The sequence below is a fragment of the Denticeps clupeoides genome, chromosome 13 (assembly GCF_900700375.1).
Source record: "Denticeps clupeoides chromosome 13, fDenClu1.1, whole genome shotgun sequence".
NCBI classification, from domain to species: domain Eukaryota; kingdom Metazoa; phylum Chordata; class Actinopteri; order Clupeiformes; family Denticipitidae; genus Denticeps; species Denticeps clupeoides.
Genome location: NC_041719.1, coordinates 7,174,366 through 7,191,199, shown reverse-complemented (window position 1 = coordinate 7,191,199; position 16,834 = coordinate 7,174,366). Strand labels below are relative to the sequence as shown.

The 16,834-nt window shown below is 44.0% G+C and overlaps 3 protein-coding genes and 1 pseudogene across 6 annotated transcripts in view; all 4 read left to right on the top strand.

Moving 5' to 3' along the window:
* LOC114801966 (phosphatidylinositol 3-kinase regulatory subunit gamma-like) overlaps positions 1-10,446 on the top strand; it is a 28,842-nt gene extending 18,396 nt beyond the window's left edge. For 3 of the 4 annotated variants that reach the window (XM_029000492.1, XM_029000490.1, XM_029000491.1), the window contains 11 exons: positions 167-359; positions 920-1,005; positions 1,238-1,343; positions 2,549-2,647; positions 2,952-3,132; positions 3,577-3,702; positions 3,813-3,955; positions 4,044-4,220; positions 4,340-4,411; positions 4,654-4,830; positions 5,908-6,097. In XM_029000492.1, coding sequence (XP_028856325.1) covers positions 167-359; positions 920-1,005; positions 1,238-1,343; positions 2,549-2,647; positions 2,952-3,132; positions 3,577-3,702; positions 3,813-3,955; positions 4,044-4,220; positions 4,340-4,411; positions 4,654-4,830; positions 5,908-6,097 — 1,550 coding nt within the window. Of the gene's footprint in view, positions 1-166; positions 360-919; positions 1,006-1,237; positions 1,344-2,548; positions 2,648-2,951; positions 3,133-3,576; positions 3,703-3,812; positions 3,956-4,043; positions 4,221-4,339; positions 4,412-4,653; positions 4,831-5,907 lie in introns of all 4 variants that reach the window. The other variant, XM_029000493.1, reaches the window with a different exon arrangement.
* Positions 10,447-10,904: 458 nt separating this feature from the next.
* Positions 10,905-11,023, top strand: LOC114802745 (uncharacterized; annotated as a pseudogene).
* A 337-nt stretch (positions 11,024-11,360) lies between these two features.
* Positions 11,361-14,013, top strand: LOC114802094 (gamma-interferon-inducible lysosomal thiol reductase-like). Its single transcript, XM_029000752.1, has 7 exons — positions 11,361-11,512; positions 11,996-12,184; positions 12,270-12,332; positions 12,406-12,495; positions 12,687-12,839; positions 12,932-13,000; positions 13,088-14,013. The coding sequence occupies exons 1-7, from the start codon at positions 11,375-11,377 to the stop codon at positions 13,154-13,156; spliced, it is 771 nt and encodes a 256-aa protein (XP_028856585.1). The 5' UTR covers positions 11,361-11,374; the 3' UTR covers positions 13,157-14,013.
* A 564-nt stretch (positions 14,014-14,577) lies between these two features.
* LOC114802441 (probable proline--tRNA ligase, mitochondrial) lies at positions 14,578-16,679 on the top strand. Its single transcript, XM_029001352.1, has 2 exons — positions 14,578-15,176; positions 15,786-16,679. The coding sequence occupies exons 1-2, from the start codon at positions 14,673-14,675 to the stop codon at positions 16,665-16,667; spliced, it is 1,386 nt and encodes a 461-aa protein (XP_028857185.1). The 5' UTR covers positions 14,578-14,672; the 3' UTR covers positions 16,668-16,679.
* Positions 16,680-16,834: the final 155 nt, after the last annotated feature.

Genomic DNA, 16,834 nt, shown 5'->3' with positions numbered 1-16,834 from the left:
AGTTAAAACACTGTTGTGCAACCTCTACAATAAGAACAAAGTGGTATTATTAACAAAACAAATGGATTCTCTATTGGAATAGCATGAAAATGCTATTTTAGCTGAATAAGTGATTGGGATAAAGGTGATTGTTTTGGTGATGCACGGTGATTGTTATCCACTGCAGCTTCATCGGAGGCAAGCACGTGTCTGTTGAAGCTGGTGGAGTCCTCCAGCATTCCGCTGCAGAACCTTCTGACACTGCAGTACCTGCTCCGGCACCTTTGGCGCGTGTGTGAGAGCTCCGAGCGGAACGGGCTGGATCCTTACACCCTGAGCCTCATTTTCGGACCCTTACTTCTACCAGCACCCTCCACAGGGTGAGTCCCACTGCTTTCCCCCAGCTGTATTCAGATCAGTGTGTGATGGAAGTTCATATGAAATGCATGCACATATAAATGTCGAGACCCGTTCTACCTGCCTCTGGGCTTTTAAACAATATGGGCCGTAAATCTTTATTTTAATAAAGATAATTTTATGTGATATCATCTCCAAAAAATTGAATATACTGCACAAAGAAAAATACATTGACTTGAGTGCCGATCTCCGACATAACTCGCTGCATGTGTCTTAGCGAGGGATGCCTGTCATGAGTGGAATTCTGTTATGTAGCTGCGTGCCACAGGCAGCCCACATATCAATAACATATGGGTGTAGAAGCGGTGACAGTGTTGGTATGCTGAAAGAACTAAAGTAATCTGGGGGGAGCCTGCCATTGGTTGGGCTCGTGCAAACGCTCCACGCCTGACGGCACTTTTAGGATTTCTAGGAGAATTCAACATGCGTCATCTGACGGGCTTGGTTGACTGATGTGTGTTCTTGTGCATGTTTGCACACGTGTTTGCATGTGTGCGTGTGCGTGTGTGTGTGTGTGTAACAGGTTAGAGGAGGACCAGCAGGTTTCTGTTCAGGTGCTTGAGAGGCTGTTACTGGAGAAAAGTTGGGAGCAGGAACAGACACCTCCAGGTAACCTCCAGCTATTGCCATTTTGAAGAAAATTACGAAAAAGTCACTGTCTGAATATTATTACATGAAAATCAGCAAGCAAATCATTTTGTATTATATTAAAAAAGGTATAATATCTAAAAATACCTCATATATGACACATTCATAACGAAACGTTTGCTTCACATTAAGGCCTTTTAAATGCTAAATTAGCCATATTAATCGAACCCTCCTCTTGTCTTCTATCTGTCAGCTCTGCCACCAAAGCCCTCCAAAGCAGCCAAGAGTATGCTGTCCCCCTTCACAGAGAGTGACACCAGGTTGGCAGAGGCTGAGTGGTACTGGGGAGACATTTCCAGGTGGGTGACACTGGAAATTTCATTTTGCAACCAGATGTACTTATAGGGTCTTATGAAATTTGATTTATTTTTTCCTAAATTCTGTTTTTAATTCAGTTTTAATTCTTCTGAATTCCATGTTTTCCATTATAAACTGATTTATTCACCTAAAAACTGTGATTATTTGGAGTGGATGGGAAAAAAAAGAACAAACGCAATATGGCAAATCACATTTAATCACTCTTCAACAAAGTGCTTGGGCATTTACTGTTTGTTTACTGTAAACCATTTACATGTAAATAATATGTTCATTTGATGCAAATAACTATCTCACAACATTACACATTCTTTCATTTGAAAAATTTGAATAGAATGCCTTTTATTCTCACTATACGCATGTACAATGAGATTAGTGCAGTGCAGACATGAATGTAGTAAATAGAGCAAGAAATATATACAAATATACACAAAGAAACAATACAATTGTATTTTTTCTACGGAGACCTAGAATACAAAAAAAGTTAATAAATAATAATAATAAAGTGAATGGATTTTTCACTTGTGATACACAGCAGCACAGCACACGGTGCACACAGTGAAATTTGTCCTCTGCATTTAACCCATCACCTAGAGTGAGCATTAGGCAGCCATGACAGGCGCCCGGGGAGCAGTGTGTGGGGACGGTGCTTTGCTCAGTGGCACCTTGTCGGATCGGGAATCGAACCAGCAACCTTCTGATTACGAGGCATGCCTTCAGCTTAACCTTTAGGCCATCACTGCCCCACGTGCATGATGAACTGGAACCATGATAATAAAATTATGTTTGCATGACCAAGAGTTGGCTGAACTGCACAGAGTTTGCACAGAACCGAATGGGCAAGTAGTACAGATTCGAGCCTTAGCTGAAGGCATGCTTCAACCGTAAAACACGTGTAGTGGGTTGCAGCAGCCAGAAACTCGAATTATACACTATGCCACGTTTTACAACAGATTCCATTTTATTTGTTGGAAATCATAGGGCCCTACACCAGAGGTTTCAATATAAACAACAATAGTTATATTGTTATAAACAATAGATCAGTTAATATACATAAAATGTATTATGTTGTATGTCGTAAAATAGTAACACCTGCAAGTGTACATGGTTTATTTAGAAGAGGACCTTAAAGGACTTTACATTTTAAACAGTTTGGCATAGAACTAACCCTCTGCTTTATGTGTTCCAGAGAGGAGGTGAACGAGAAAATGCGAGACATGCCAGACGGCACCTTCCTGGTCCGAGATGCTTCCAGTAAAGTGCAGGGAGAGTACACACTAACACTCAGGTGAGCAGACGTTGATGCTTGTTAGAGTGAAGGCTCCAGCTGGGTTTATTGCAAACACAATGGGAGTCCAGTGCCTTATCGCATTTTATTACTTCTGCAAACATCTCTGAACATCTAGAAACAGCATGCATGGTCTCAAAGCCATTCTTTCAGTCATGACTAATAATACTGCTGATCCAAATATATATTCCGGGACATGCTATGCAAGATATTTGACCTTGTATTGAACTGGCAGTAATAACAGCGGTGAGTTATAGCATTGGACAAGTCAGAGTTTTAACCTCGTTATCTTTGACCATCACAGGAAAGGAGGTAACAACAAGCTCATTAAGATCTTCCACCGTGGAGGGAAATACGGCTTCTCGGAACCGCTGACCTTTGTGTCTGTGGTGGAGCTCATCCAGCACTACCACCACGAGTCCCTGGCACAGTACAATGCCAATCTGGACACCCGGCTACTCTATCCGATCTCCAGACAGCAGCAGGTATGGGGGAGGGTGGCTGCCTGTTATATAGCTTAAGTTCAGCTGACACAGAAGTCTTAAGGTCAACAGGGGTCTTTACCCTTGAAACAGAGACTTGTTCAGCTCCGACTCCAAACCACAGCTGTTTCACATATTCTGAACATGTTGCATAAACAGCCAAAAAGCTATTAGAACATTAGAATAATTACCTCTTGCACCATCCCCAACAGCGAATCCATATCCTGATAGTGGGTACCCTGCTACTCTCATTGGATGGCTTGATAAAAAGTTACAGTGGTCTCCTTCCCCATCAGAGTCTCCTTTATCTCGGTTACTAACTCCACCCATAATTGGCCAATTGAACCACTTCACGTTATATAATAACAAAAAAAAATTGCGATTACTTGATCCAGTATTCCAAGATGCAGTACACTCTGTAAACAGCAGGGTTTGTCTCTCCCTCAGGACCTGGTGGTGAAGGAGGACAGTATAGAAGCAGTTGGAGAGCAGATGAAGGTTTACCACGAGCAGTTCCAGGACAAGAGTCGGGAGTATGACATCCTGTATGAGGAGTACACTCGAACCTCGCAGGTACAGGGCCTAGCCACTTGATGCACTCTGACCGAATCAGTTTCTCTTACAAGCGAGACCAGTGTTCTCCAAAGCCTTTGGTGTAGATGTACGCCTCTCCCTTTCCCCAGGAGCTGCAGATGAAACGCACGGCCATAGAGGCTTTTAGTGAGACCATCAAGATCTTCGAGGAGCAGTTTGAAACACAGGAGCGCTATGGAAAAGAGCACCTGGAGAAGTTCCTCAGAGAAGGCAATGACAAAGAGATCCAGAGGTACTGCTTGGACTACGGGACTTCTTGACCGCTTCTCAGTGTTCCTTTATTCCAAAGTTAACGTTTGTCTATACTGCAATCCTGCTAGAATCCAAAGCAATTCTGACAAGCTGAAGTCCCGCGTGGCTGAGATCCACGACAGCAAGAGAAAGCTGGAGCAAGAGCTGAAACAGCAGACCTCCGAGAACCGAGAGATCGACAAGAAGATGAACAGCCTGAAGCCAGACCTCATGCAGCTCAGGAAGATCAGGGAGCAGTACCTAGTGTAAGTGATTTAAAAAAAAATATTGATTTCACTTTTGGAAAAAGTTTCATTTTAGGACTAATTATTACTCTGGGTGGATACATGCACAGGGTGACCATGACATGTCTGTTCCATTTCAGATGGCTTACACAGAGGGGCACCAAACAAAAGAAACTTAATGAATGGCTGGGAATAAAAAACGACCTTGAGGAGTGAGTATTGTTCTGATTCAGATACACATCCACTTGACTCACCTGGTATTATTGTGAAGGGTTGGCATTTAGCTTAGCATTCAGTCCAAGCGTATGGGCAGTTATGTAACTGGAGACTTGTTCTTCTGCATAATACGTTTGAAATGCTCAATCAGCTCATTTTGTGTGAACCTGAAACATTGAGTAAAACTTCAGTCATAGTTGAATGAGAGATGCTGAGCAGTTGTGTGCCTATTGTTTAGTTTGTCGTCTCTGATGGAGGAGGAGGAAAAGGACGTACCACATCGCGATGAGCATTCGTGGTATGTGGGAGACATCAAACGTGTCCAGGCCGAGGAGCTGCTACAAGGCCGCTTAAACGGGACCTTCCTCATCAGAGACAGCCAGACGCAGAAAGGCTCCTATGCCTGCTCTGTAGTGTGAGTGGAAGTTTTAACCGTTTGAATGTTGAACGTTAAATATTTGTTGTTTCATTAAATAGTGCAGTGTACTGTATCTACTTACACACATTATGTTCACGTAAGATTAGCAACATAGAGAGGTGAAGTGATTATCAATGATTATCGTGTTACCATGGCACCAGTTGACATGCATATTAACGAATATTCATCAGTGTGGCTATTAAAATTAGCATGCACGTAATCCTATTTGAAGAAAATGTGCAATTATTATTTGTTATTATTTAGAATATAAAATTATTTGTAATTCATCTGACAACCTGGAGAATCGCAGTTTAAAACATGCCATACACACCATGCTGATTCAGCAGGATTTTTTGTTTATTGCAACTTTGTTTATTGGAATTAAAGCATGAGCAATAACATTTACATTTATGGCATTTATCAGACGCCCTTATCCAAAGCGACTTACAATCAGTAGTTACAGGGACAGTCCCCCCCCTGGAGCAACTCAGGGTGAAGTGTCTTGCTCAGGGACACAACGGTAGTAAGTGGGATTTAAACCTGGGTGTTCTTGTTCATAGGCGAGTGTGTTACCCACTAGGCTACTACCACCCTGTTATAACAATATTCTCCAAAAGTTACAAAAGTAAACAGGTCAAACAATCCCCAGTCTATTCCCCAATAATACTCTCTCCCCGCCCCCCTAAAAAATAAATAAATAAACAAACAAACAAACAAAACCGAACAAAAAGGTGTGTGTGTGTGTGTATATACACACACACACACACACACACACATACATACACATACATATACTACACCAAAAAAAAGAAAAGACACAAAAATCACCCCAACAAGCTTCAGCAGGGCTGTTTAAGCACCTTTCGTGATTTACTGTGAGCAGTTTTGATGCATACAAAATGTTTAATTATGTTATATTTTATAATGGTCTCATCAGAGACCTCACTTTAATAGCTTGTTTTAAATTGTTTCGAAATTGTTTCCGATTTCCGCATGATGCATCTTAAAAATGATTTTCTGCAGCTAATAAGCATTTTCTCTAACACTGTTTTTTCACTCTCTTTCCTTCTTAAGTGTGGATGGGGACGTAAAACACTGCGTCATCTACAAGACTGCATCGGGCTACGGGTTCGCAGAGCCCTACAACCTGTACAGCTCCCTGAAGGACCTGGTGCTCCACTACAAGCACACTTCCCTGGTGCAGCACAACGACTCGCTGAATGTAACCCTGGCCTATCCGGCGCTTGCCCAGCAGCCCAGATGAACTCCGCACAGCACGAACAAACACACACCCAAGAGGCCGCGTGACAGGGACGGACCCATCACTTTGTAAAATACAGGCGCTGGGGAGCTGTGGACCAGGACTGCGGCCCGCAGGATCTCACTATTCCCAGTTCACCCCGGTCCTGGAGAACTGTGCCAGATTATTTCCTTCAGCACATTTTGCCAGATGACCCGTGAGCTCAGGTCCAGGCTCCCCCGAAGGTGTCCAGCGGTCTGAATCCCAGGGGTGGAGAAGCCCTGTTCTTTTGATTTGCGAAGGAATTTCAGTTTTTGTGAAGCCCTTTAGGTAGCAAAGCGAAATACCTTTCTTGATTGTTAAAGCTTCAGCTTCAGGATGCGACCTGTGAAGAAACATCCATTTGCTGAAAGCTTTTCATTATTTCTTGACTTCACTTGATAAAACCGTTCTTTTCTCGAATGGCATAGAGGTGGCATTTTCATGACAATTATCAATTCAAATGCCTGTTACACTATTAGGCGGGGTTTTAAGGTGTAGCATTAGGCAATGTATGAAGTACAGGGGGCAACTGAGCTAAAATGCTGTGGCAGTTTCTCTCATACTGAACAAGAACTTCTACAGCAGACGGAACCACGTTTTCTGTTCTTAATGCTCAAGCTGTCACATAGATGGCATTACGATTGACAAGGACTCTTCCTCTTTTATAGCGAGTTTTCTTTAAAAAAAAAAAAAAAAACAAAAAAAAAACAATTATATATATATCAGAATGAGTATCATTCATGCAGCTTATTAGACAGATTCATGCTCCTGACCCCCAGTGAACATCTTTCTGGATGAGCGAGGTGTATACTTTGTCGTGTATCCCTTCCCTTCCCCCTCTAGACTCCTCTGGTCATGCTGTGGGCTGTACATAAAATATACCCCACACCAGAGAAGAAAGAGCATCTGGTTGATCTTCCACCAGATTGTGTGTGTTCTTGTGATTTATATATGCATATATGTACAGTATATGCACATATTTCAGCTCTGATGTGAGACATTGAAGAAAAATACCTTAGACTTGTATTTCAGCCACTGTTACTAGTCTCGTATACAAAAGGTCGATCCATTTTTCTGTTTGGTTGAGAGAGGGGTTTGTTATCCTTGTCTTATTTTTTTTATTGCCTGTAGCAAAAGTGATTCCGTTGAAAGCAGCATAATCAAGAATGGAGTATAGTTTTAGAAGAAATGACACAGTACTCTGCTTTAAAAAAACAACATATTTTTCTAGAACATTTCTGACACTGGTTTTGTAAGTGTCCATGGCGATAGGTGCAGGAACTTCTGTGAAGGTGCTTCAAGCTTAAGCTTTCTACGGCTTCTGAGTATCAGAGTGTCCATGAGAGTGTTTTTTTTGTTTTTTTTCCTCTTTATTTTTGGGGTCCAAGAGAGAGAAGTGCCTTTTTTTACCGTACCTTGTTGTGTCCATGACCACCACCACAGTCATCATCATCATCATCATCATCACCACCACCCCCGTCATCATTCTTCACACTTGTTTTTATTTTATTTTATTTTTTTATGCAAGCCTAGGCATGATTTGCATTAATATTTTGGCTGCTGTCTCTGTGTATTCACGCACACAAAATACAGTGATAACAGCTAAAAAATGATGTTCTTTGTCAATGTGAGATCCATTGTTGTGTGTGTGTTTTTTTTTTTTTTTTTTTCTGTGCTCAGAGTAAGTATTCACTGTCTAGCAGTCAGATTTTGTGGTTGTCAGGTGCTTTACCCGTGACTGCAATAAGGTCAGTAAACTCGTCCCTCACTTCCCACGGACCTTTTACGAAACAAGGACACTAGCTGGTGATTTGAGAAGAACCCCAGTCAGAAGCTAAATACGAGGAGTTCTGAGTATAAGGAGCAAGTTGACGTTTCGGTCGTCTCTCTTGTCTAGTTGCCATTGTTTTCATTTATGCAAAACATAGTAGCATTTTTGACTGAACGGCTGAGGATGGGAGGAAGCTGGCTTGAGGTTGCCATGGTTACAGTAGCCTGTCTCAGCCAGGATATGTCGCTCAGTCCTTTTATGCAGTATTTTCATATATATATTTATATATATATGGCTTCTGTGCAGCGTGTCGGCATATTCAGTACATACGGTGTACACTGTTTTAGCTGGGTTATTGCAGCAGAAATGTCTTTATAGAACAGTGCACATTCTTACATTATCAGGTATGAAATAAAAGAAAGACTTTATTTTTTACGCCTGGCTTTACAGCACGACGCCTGTCTTATATACGAGGTGTTGCGTAGGAAAAGACACTCTGTGAGATCGTTGATACTGTTTCGAGATTGTGTACAGTATATACGTGTGTGTGTGTGTGTGTGTGTGTGTGTGTGTGTACATTGCATATAGAGGAGAAACAGGGGCCCATATAGGATTTGCACACAACTTTTTTTTTTTTTGTTTCTTCCTTCGAGTTGTGCGCTTTTTTAAGGATTTGTGGCTGCTAGTATGTCAGTGCTTGAGATGTGGGGTTGCTTAGGAACACTATAACTTTTGCTTTTTTTTTTTTTTTTTCCGTAGTGCTCGTTTTAAAAATGCTGTGTTTACAGTAACCCTGGAGAATGGGACAACATTGGCTTGATCACTGTCACCAATGGCTTGAACATAATCCAGCTTGTTTGCGTTCTTCGTGTAGCAGATCAGGACACTTTCTCTACTGTGGACTACTGTATATAGCTTTCAGCAGTGCCCGGCTGATTGGCTGTTAGGTTTCAGAGAGGAAGATCATTGAAAACTGTGACAATCTGAAAAGAGTATTTTAATGTGAGAACATCCACGCTGCTGTCCATATTTCACAACCAATATTTCAGTCCTGCAGTCAGCGTGTGACCTGACCAGTGAGATAAGGTGTCTTAGAAATGGTCTGGAGCCCAGCTTCGATTTGGCATGGATCCCCTGAGATGCCAATGCTATAGTAGCAAGAATGGATTTTTCTGAATTTTCAGCTACAGCAAATGAGCCCTGCGTGCATGTGTGTGTGTGTGTGTGTGTGTGTCTGTATGAGTGTGTGCGGGTGTGAGAGAGTAGTTGCATTAGGGTGCACTACAAAGATACATGCTTAATGAGATGATGTATATGGAAGGATTTTATTTTTTTAAAACTAAGACTTCTCTTGGTCTCGAGATCATGATGCATAATAACATCATTTGATAGTTTTGAAAAAAGGCTTCTTAGAAAATGGACCTCTGTAGTGTGTCATAACAACGATGGCATTGGAGATCTGGTGCCGGTTTTGGTCCGTTTGATATTGGCTTACTTGTAAAGCCATTAAACTTGTCTACGTTCTTATGTTAATTTTTTATTTCCTATAACCAGAAGAAAAATCTATGGTAAATAAGCTAGCTTGATTTTTGTGTGTGTGTGTGTGTGTTTTGTTTTGTTATCTTCCAAGCATTTAGAATACATATGTTTACAATTGCTAAGTAATCTCGTAGATGGGGAGGAAAGAAAATCTGTCTCTTGACTAACTTCTGTATTCTCTCGGCAGTTTTAATATATTCTTGTCCCAATTTCACTTTTTTAAACTTGAAGATTTTGTTGCTATGTTTCTTTTTTTTTTTTTTGAACAGCATGCAGGTGGTTAGGAAGTAAGTTGAATATCTTTCCACCTCCTCACCATTTATTGTCTGATGTGATGACTGACGATGTGGATTCTGGTGCTTACTTGATGGAGCAAAAGCAACTGAACTGTTTTTTTTTTTTTTTTTTTAATAAACAGTTCCAAAAGGCAGTCAGAATCAGGGACATTATATATTTTTTATATTTAAATTATCTGATTTATTTTTCTTCATTTTAAAAATTGACCATATGTCCTGTCACTTTAAAGTTTTGTTTGACAAACAGTAATTGTGTTCCTTGACTTGAATCCAGATTTCCCACTGTAGAAATCTGAAATGATGTGAGATGGCAATGGCATTTTATTACAAATCAAGAATCTAGAAACTTTCACAAATCTTAATTTGCCTGACATTTCATTTGCCTTGCCTCACCAGTCAACTTTTGTTAGAATATAAACTATATAATTTTATATGAAACTCCCCGTTTTAAAATATAATGATGGTTGTGAGGAAGTAAATTCCATTTTAAGTGCAATTGAATATTGAGAGGGAGCACTGTTTGAAATCCAGCATGATCTTACTGGGTGTACTCAATATTCCTTACAGTATGTATTTAGGTAATGTTACTTTTATTGAATTTCAGTCCACAGATGCATTGTTTATCCAATTTCCAGCTTGCGCTAACATTGTGTTTGTCTCAGACTGGTACTTCAGTTTTGTTTGGTACAGTCATAAGAAAAAATTAAAGCATTATTGATAACTTGCCTGCCTGTCTTTGAGTGTTTTTTTTTGTTTGAACAGATTTCTCCTGGGGGTCTAGCTCAGTAATGTGTGTGTATATATAACTTTTTATAGAGCACAAATAATAATGTAAATAATATTTACATTTATGGCATTTATCAAATGCCCTTACACAATGTCCCTAAATTCTGGTAAAACTAATGCATGTGGCCTGGTTTTACTATTTGCCCTCATTTTAAATGTTGTGTAGGACCACGAAATCATTTTTACATCATTCAAAACACAAACCCTTAGCCTCTGATTTGATCTTGCCAAAGCCAAATATTCATTTCAGTCTGTTTTTTTTGGCTTGTAGTGATGTCACACATTACCCCCAGTTCAACCGGAGCTATTCTACAGGTTTGCAACATATACACAGTACACGGAAGCACAATATGAGTATATATATCCACTTTATACATACATATATTCTTACATTCTTGCTTACGGCCATACCAGCCGCAGAACGCCCGATCTCGTCTGATCTCGAAAGCTAAGAAGGCTTGGGCCTGGTTAGTACTTGGATGGGAGACTGCCTGCGAATACCAGGTGGTGCAAGCTTTAACTATGGGGCAGTGTCGGCCTAGCGGTAAAGGAACCGTCATCAGAAGGTTGCCGGTTCAAATCCCCTTCCACCAAGATGCTGAGCATCTAATCTAATGAGCAAGGGCTCATTAAGGACATATTAAGTAGTCCTCTTTTTATTTTTAGGAATGATTTAGGTGTGGTGACCATGCTTGTTAAGAACAAGGGGTAAAGAAACACATTAATTTTTTTTTTTTTTTAATCGATCATCCGGCATCACTGATTGGTGGAGCGCTGGATGGATCATGGGAAGGAGGAGCTTCCGTAACGACCTGCTCGCCACGCCCACTTCCCCGGCCAGACACTCCGGATCCCGATGGGAACGTGATGGAGGTTCTCTTCTGCTGGACGCTCCTCTTGTCCCTCCTGTGCGGGATTTGCCGCAGCAGAGCGAGTCACAAGCCGTCGTGCGGGTACCCACCGTCCCAGTGGTGCAGGTCTTTGGAAATTGCAATAGAATGTGAGGTGAGTCGAACCAATCACCCCACCTCAAGTACGAGGTTCAAATTGTGAACGCGTTACACTTTACATTATAACTAATGTAAATTATATTGCCCATTGACCTTCTAGATGCTCTAATTATTTAGTTAATGAGAGAGTGCTCTAGATTATGTTGAAGTCTGTATGGTCACGTGAAAAACTATATTTGTAAAAAGTACAGGTTGTGAAATTAATGCCTTTACTATCTGCGTAGATAGGGGGATTTATTTTTTTTTCTACAGTAAGATCCTCTGCCTGCTCGTCGTTATGAACATCATGCTTTTAAAATGAAGTGCCAGGGGTTCCTAATTTGCCCGTCATGTGCTGGTAATCAGGTGGATCTTGATCTCATTATCGGCCTGTCGCTTTGCTCTTCTGCTCTGTGCGTCTACAACGTCGACTTCAGCTTTTTTTTTGGTGTGCAGGTTTGTAGCTTCGTACTGGGATTTTTTTTCCCCTCCGATCTAGGTTCAGAAACAGTGTTTGGAGCTTAACAGCACCAAGCCGAACTCCGACGTTCCGGCCCTGGAGGTGACCCTGTACTATGAAAGCCTTTGTCCTGGCTGCCGGGCCTTCCTGACTGAGCAGCTGTTCCCTACGTGGACCATGTTGAAGGACATCATGAAGGTCCATCTGGTTCCTTATGGCAATGCTGAGGTACTACCTTAAAGGGGATGCTCCAACTTACAGGCCTTTGCCTGGTCTTGACCAGCATTTTGAAAGCACTTCATCGTCTCCACAGGAACGACAGAACTCTGTCATCTGTCAACACGGAGAGAACGAGTGCCTTGGTAACATGCTGGAGGTGAGACCTGAAGCTCTGCAGATTTTGGTATTCTTAATGGAGTTTTGAATTTATTTATTTTTTCCTCTCCCAGTCTTGCATAATCCATGCTGTGGACCATGTAGCATTTCAGATCATCTACTGCATGGAGTCGTCTTCTGATGTCCTGAAAGCTGCACAGCTCGTAAGTGGTTTTTTTTTTTTTTTTCAGGACTAAACTCCTATGAATTTATTAAAATCATGTAACTGTTCCCATTTTTTAAATGTTCCTTACAGCAGTTCTTTTGTATTAGATTGCATGTTAACTGCCCTCTCTGACCTTAAGATCCTTTGACGTACATCCACGTTAATTATGAACCCCGTTTGACCTCTCAGTGCCTCCAGCTGTACGCCCCATCGGTTCGGTGGGAGACCATTTCATCCTGTGCAACCGGAGCGGTCGGGAGGAGTCTGATGCACAAGAATGCAGTGAAGACTCGCTTCCTGGAGCCAGCACACACCCACGTACCCTGGGTGACTTTCAACGGGGTGAGGAGCTCCTCAGAGGGCGGTCCGCAATGTGTCGCGCGTACGCCGTGCATATATTGACACTACGAACTTTCCGTTTCTAACGTTACCAGGAATACAGAGACGATTGGGAAGATGGGGCCATGTCCTCGCTCTTCAGCCTTGTGTGCAGTTTATATAAGGTCAGTATCTCTCCATGAACTGAGTGGCATTCTGTGGTTTTAAGATTGTAATGTTTAATAAATAAATTTTAATGGACTTATTTACAGGGAGCCCAGCCCCCTGCTTGCACTGGAGTGCAGAAAAAACTGGACAGAAGTTTTTGTTTGCGTCTGTGAATAATTTTTTTTTAAATATTGCTTTCCTTGCACGACCATGTAAAACTGTCTTGTAAACACTTTAAAATACAGTACACCAATGTGCGGTGGTCTATTTCATTAAAGCTCGTTTCTTCCAGCTCTACAGAATGCTGCTTTTTCTGACCTGTGCAGTCCAGCCACGTGGGAGAATTGAAATCCAACATGTAATAGCTGTTCGCGGGACGAGTGGAGCAGTCCGGTCAGTTTAGTGGGTTAAAATGATCACTTTAAATGCACTCCAGACTACTCGTGGAATGTTTCTGCGCTGAGAAGGCCGAGTAAAATCCGCTTCCATTTCCTTTTGTTGAGGCAAGGGGGAAACTGACGAATACTCTTTCTTTGACAATTGTACAATAGCGAAGAGTTCTTCTCATTGAGACACTGTTCACGTTGTCATATATAGGAGGGTAGAGAAGTGATGAAGCTCAGTGGCATTTCGTACAGAAGAGTATTGTATTTTCTTACGCATATCCATGTTTGGGTGGGTGTTGCTGTACGTATTATTTATTTATTCCCCCCCCACATTCCACCTTGCATTTACCAGACGCCCTTATCCAGAGCGACTTACAATCAGTAGTTACAGGGACATTCCCCCCTGGAGCAACTTAGGGTTAAGTGTCTTGCTCAGGGACACAATGGTAGTAAGTGGGATTTGAACCTGGGTCTTCTGGATCATAGGCGAGTGTGTTACCCACTAGGCTACTACCACACCTTAGTTGCTAGAAATGCCCTGTACTTGCCCTGACAATGAACTGTTACCACCGGTCAAAAAAAAAAGGAAAAGCAGAGTGCCAAAAAGGTCCAAGAAGCAAAGTGTGGTCAATTCATCTCCTTCACTCGTGTCTTCATCGCTCCAGGGTTGTCTCCATTGCTTCTGTCCGTCAGCAGCAACCAGCGCATGACAAGTGATGCTTAAAGAAGCATGCATGCTGTGGTTTTAGTCGTTTGATGACTACTAAACTTCATTTGACTGTGGTGTCAGTTCTTGGCCACGCCCACATTGGAAAAACTGTCCTAACTACTGATTGTAAGTCAGTCTGGATAAGGGCGTCTGAATAAAGTTATTTATTCTTGCCCTGTGTGTGCCCTGATTGTTGAAATATTCTCACTCCTGCACACATAACCTCCCTTTGTGGATGCTATAAAACATACACGAGGGGCAGTGGTGGCCCGCGACCGGAAGGTTGCCGGTTCGCATCCCGATCCGCCAAGGTGCCACTGAGCAACACACACACCGCCCACCAAGGGTGACCGATTAAAAGCCACTTCACTTTGGAAAGAAACAGGACAAAAATGGTTGTGAGAAGTCGAACTGTCGTGACGCCGCCCACTCGCAACTCCACTCCAGCTCGGTTGGTGGCGATGCGACATCTTTCAGGCCCTCGAGCGGTCCGAAAACGGTCTAACCGGAGAAGAGCAGCGTGGTCGGTCTGAACCTTCCAAAGTCGCATCATGCAATCGCTGTTTAATCGGCGGTTTGCTCCGTAACGCCAGAATGGAGCCTTTCCTGCGGCTCTCCCGCCGTAGACCGCTGGCGGCGCCCGGGCTCTCATGCGTGAGCCGCGCCGCCTCGAACGCGCCCCCGGCCCGAGTGTCGCGGCTCTTCCAGCCCTGTAACCTCCGCGAGGGCCAGGACGCCGGCGACATGACCTGCCGCAGCCAGAGGCTGATGCTCCAGGGCGGCCTGCTGCACCCGTCCAGCCCCGGCTGCTTCCACTACCTGCCCGGCGCCGTGCGCTCCCTGGAGAAGCTGGTGCGCCTCGTGGACCGGGAGATGCGCGGCGTCGGCGGGCAGAAGCTGGACATGCCCGCCCTGTGCGCCGCGGAGCCGTGGAAGCGCAGCGGGCGCTGGGGGCTCATGGGGAAGGAGATGTTCCGCCTGCGCGACCGTCACGGGACGGACTACTGCCTGGGACCCACGCACGAGGAGGCGGTGACGGAGCTGCTGGCGTCGCAGGGCGGCTTGTCCTACAAACAGCTGCCCCTACTCCTGTACCAGGTACTCGCGTCTCAGACGGATTTTACGTGCTTCCGAGCTGCCGTATAAAGCCAGAAACAAACTGCGTACGCGTAAACGTACAGAGTTGCGTCAGTGCGGCGCGTCGTAATCTGTAATGTGTACTTCTTACCACCAGGGGTCAGTGTCGAGGCCGCAAACCAAGTGATGAACTAAAACCTAGATCTTAAAATAGTCACCTGTTAGTGAAAGTGAAGTGATTCTCATTGTGAAACTCTGCAGCACAGCACGCGGTGACTCAACGAAACGTGTCCTCTGCTTTTAACCATCACCCTTGGTGAGCAGTGGGCAGCCATGACAGGAGCCCGGGGAGCAGTGTGTGGGGACGGTGCTTTGCTCAGTGGCGCCTCGGCGAATGGGGACTCGAATAAGCAACCTTCTGATTACGGGGCGGCTTCCTTAACCGCTAGGCCACCACTGCCCCCCACTCTGTTGAGTGCAGATCTCTCAAAGCCGGCCCTATAACGCCCCTAAAGGCGTTGCATTTCTGCACATACGTACATAGTTGACAGCAAGTATATTTCTGCCTTAAGACATAGTTCTCACTACTGTCTCCTCCAGTTACCAGTACTTTTCTTTTTCTGTTTTTAGGTGACAAGGAAGTTTCGTGACGAGCAAAAGCCAAAGTTTGGCTTGCTGCGGGGCCGAGAGTTTTACATGAAGGACATGTATTCGTTTGATGTGGACAAGGATGCCGCGCAGCACACTTACCAGTCTGTGTGCGAGGCATACGGCCGCCTCTTTGACCAGCTGGGGCTGAGATGGGTGCAGGTTCAGGCCGACACTGGCAACATCGGTGGCACCCTGTCCCACGAGTTCCACCTGCCTGCTGACATCGGTGAGGACCGGCTGCAGGTTTGTGGTAACTGCGGCTTCGCCGCTAACGTTGAAACGCTGTCGCCTGGCCGGGCGGACTGCCCGCGGTGCGAGAGCAGCAGCCTGGTAGAGTCTAAAGGTATTGAGGTCGGCCACACTTTTTACCTGGGCACCAAATACTCCAGTGTGTTTAATGCCACCTTCATCAATGCCCAGAACAAACCAGAGGTGGCAGAGATGGGCTGCTTTGGACTGGGCGTATCCCGCATTCTCGCCGCCGCCATCGAGGTCCTTTCATCAGACGACGCCATTCGCTGGCCATCTTTCCTGGCCCCCTACCAGGTGTGTGTTCTGCCCCCTAAGAGAGGCAGCAAGACTGGACAATTGACTAGCCTGGCCGAGGAGCTTGCTCACAGCCTGGGGAGCGGCCTTTCCAATCTCAGGGGGGAGGTGGTGCTGGACGACCGGACCCAGATGACCATAGGGAAGCGGCTCAAGGACGCTGCCAGGCTGGGATACCCATATGTGGTGGTGGTTGGGCCGAGGGCGGCAGAGGAGCTGCCCCAGTTTGAGGTGGTCTGCCAGAATAGTGGAGAGACCCTGTTCCTCAGCAGGGAGGCTCTTGTGGACATGCTGAGTCGAGTGGAAACTGTATGATTGTGAGTTTTGGGTGAGTTTTTTTTTTTTTTTTCTAAATGTGAAATGTTAAACAAGAACTTTGAAAGGGGACCGTGACACTGGCATACTCTGTACATGATTTCAGTACAGAAATGTTACGTTTTGTACAAATAAAGATTTTATGCAACGCTGTTGGTCATTTATCT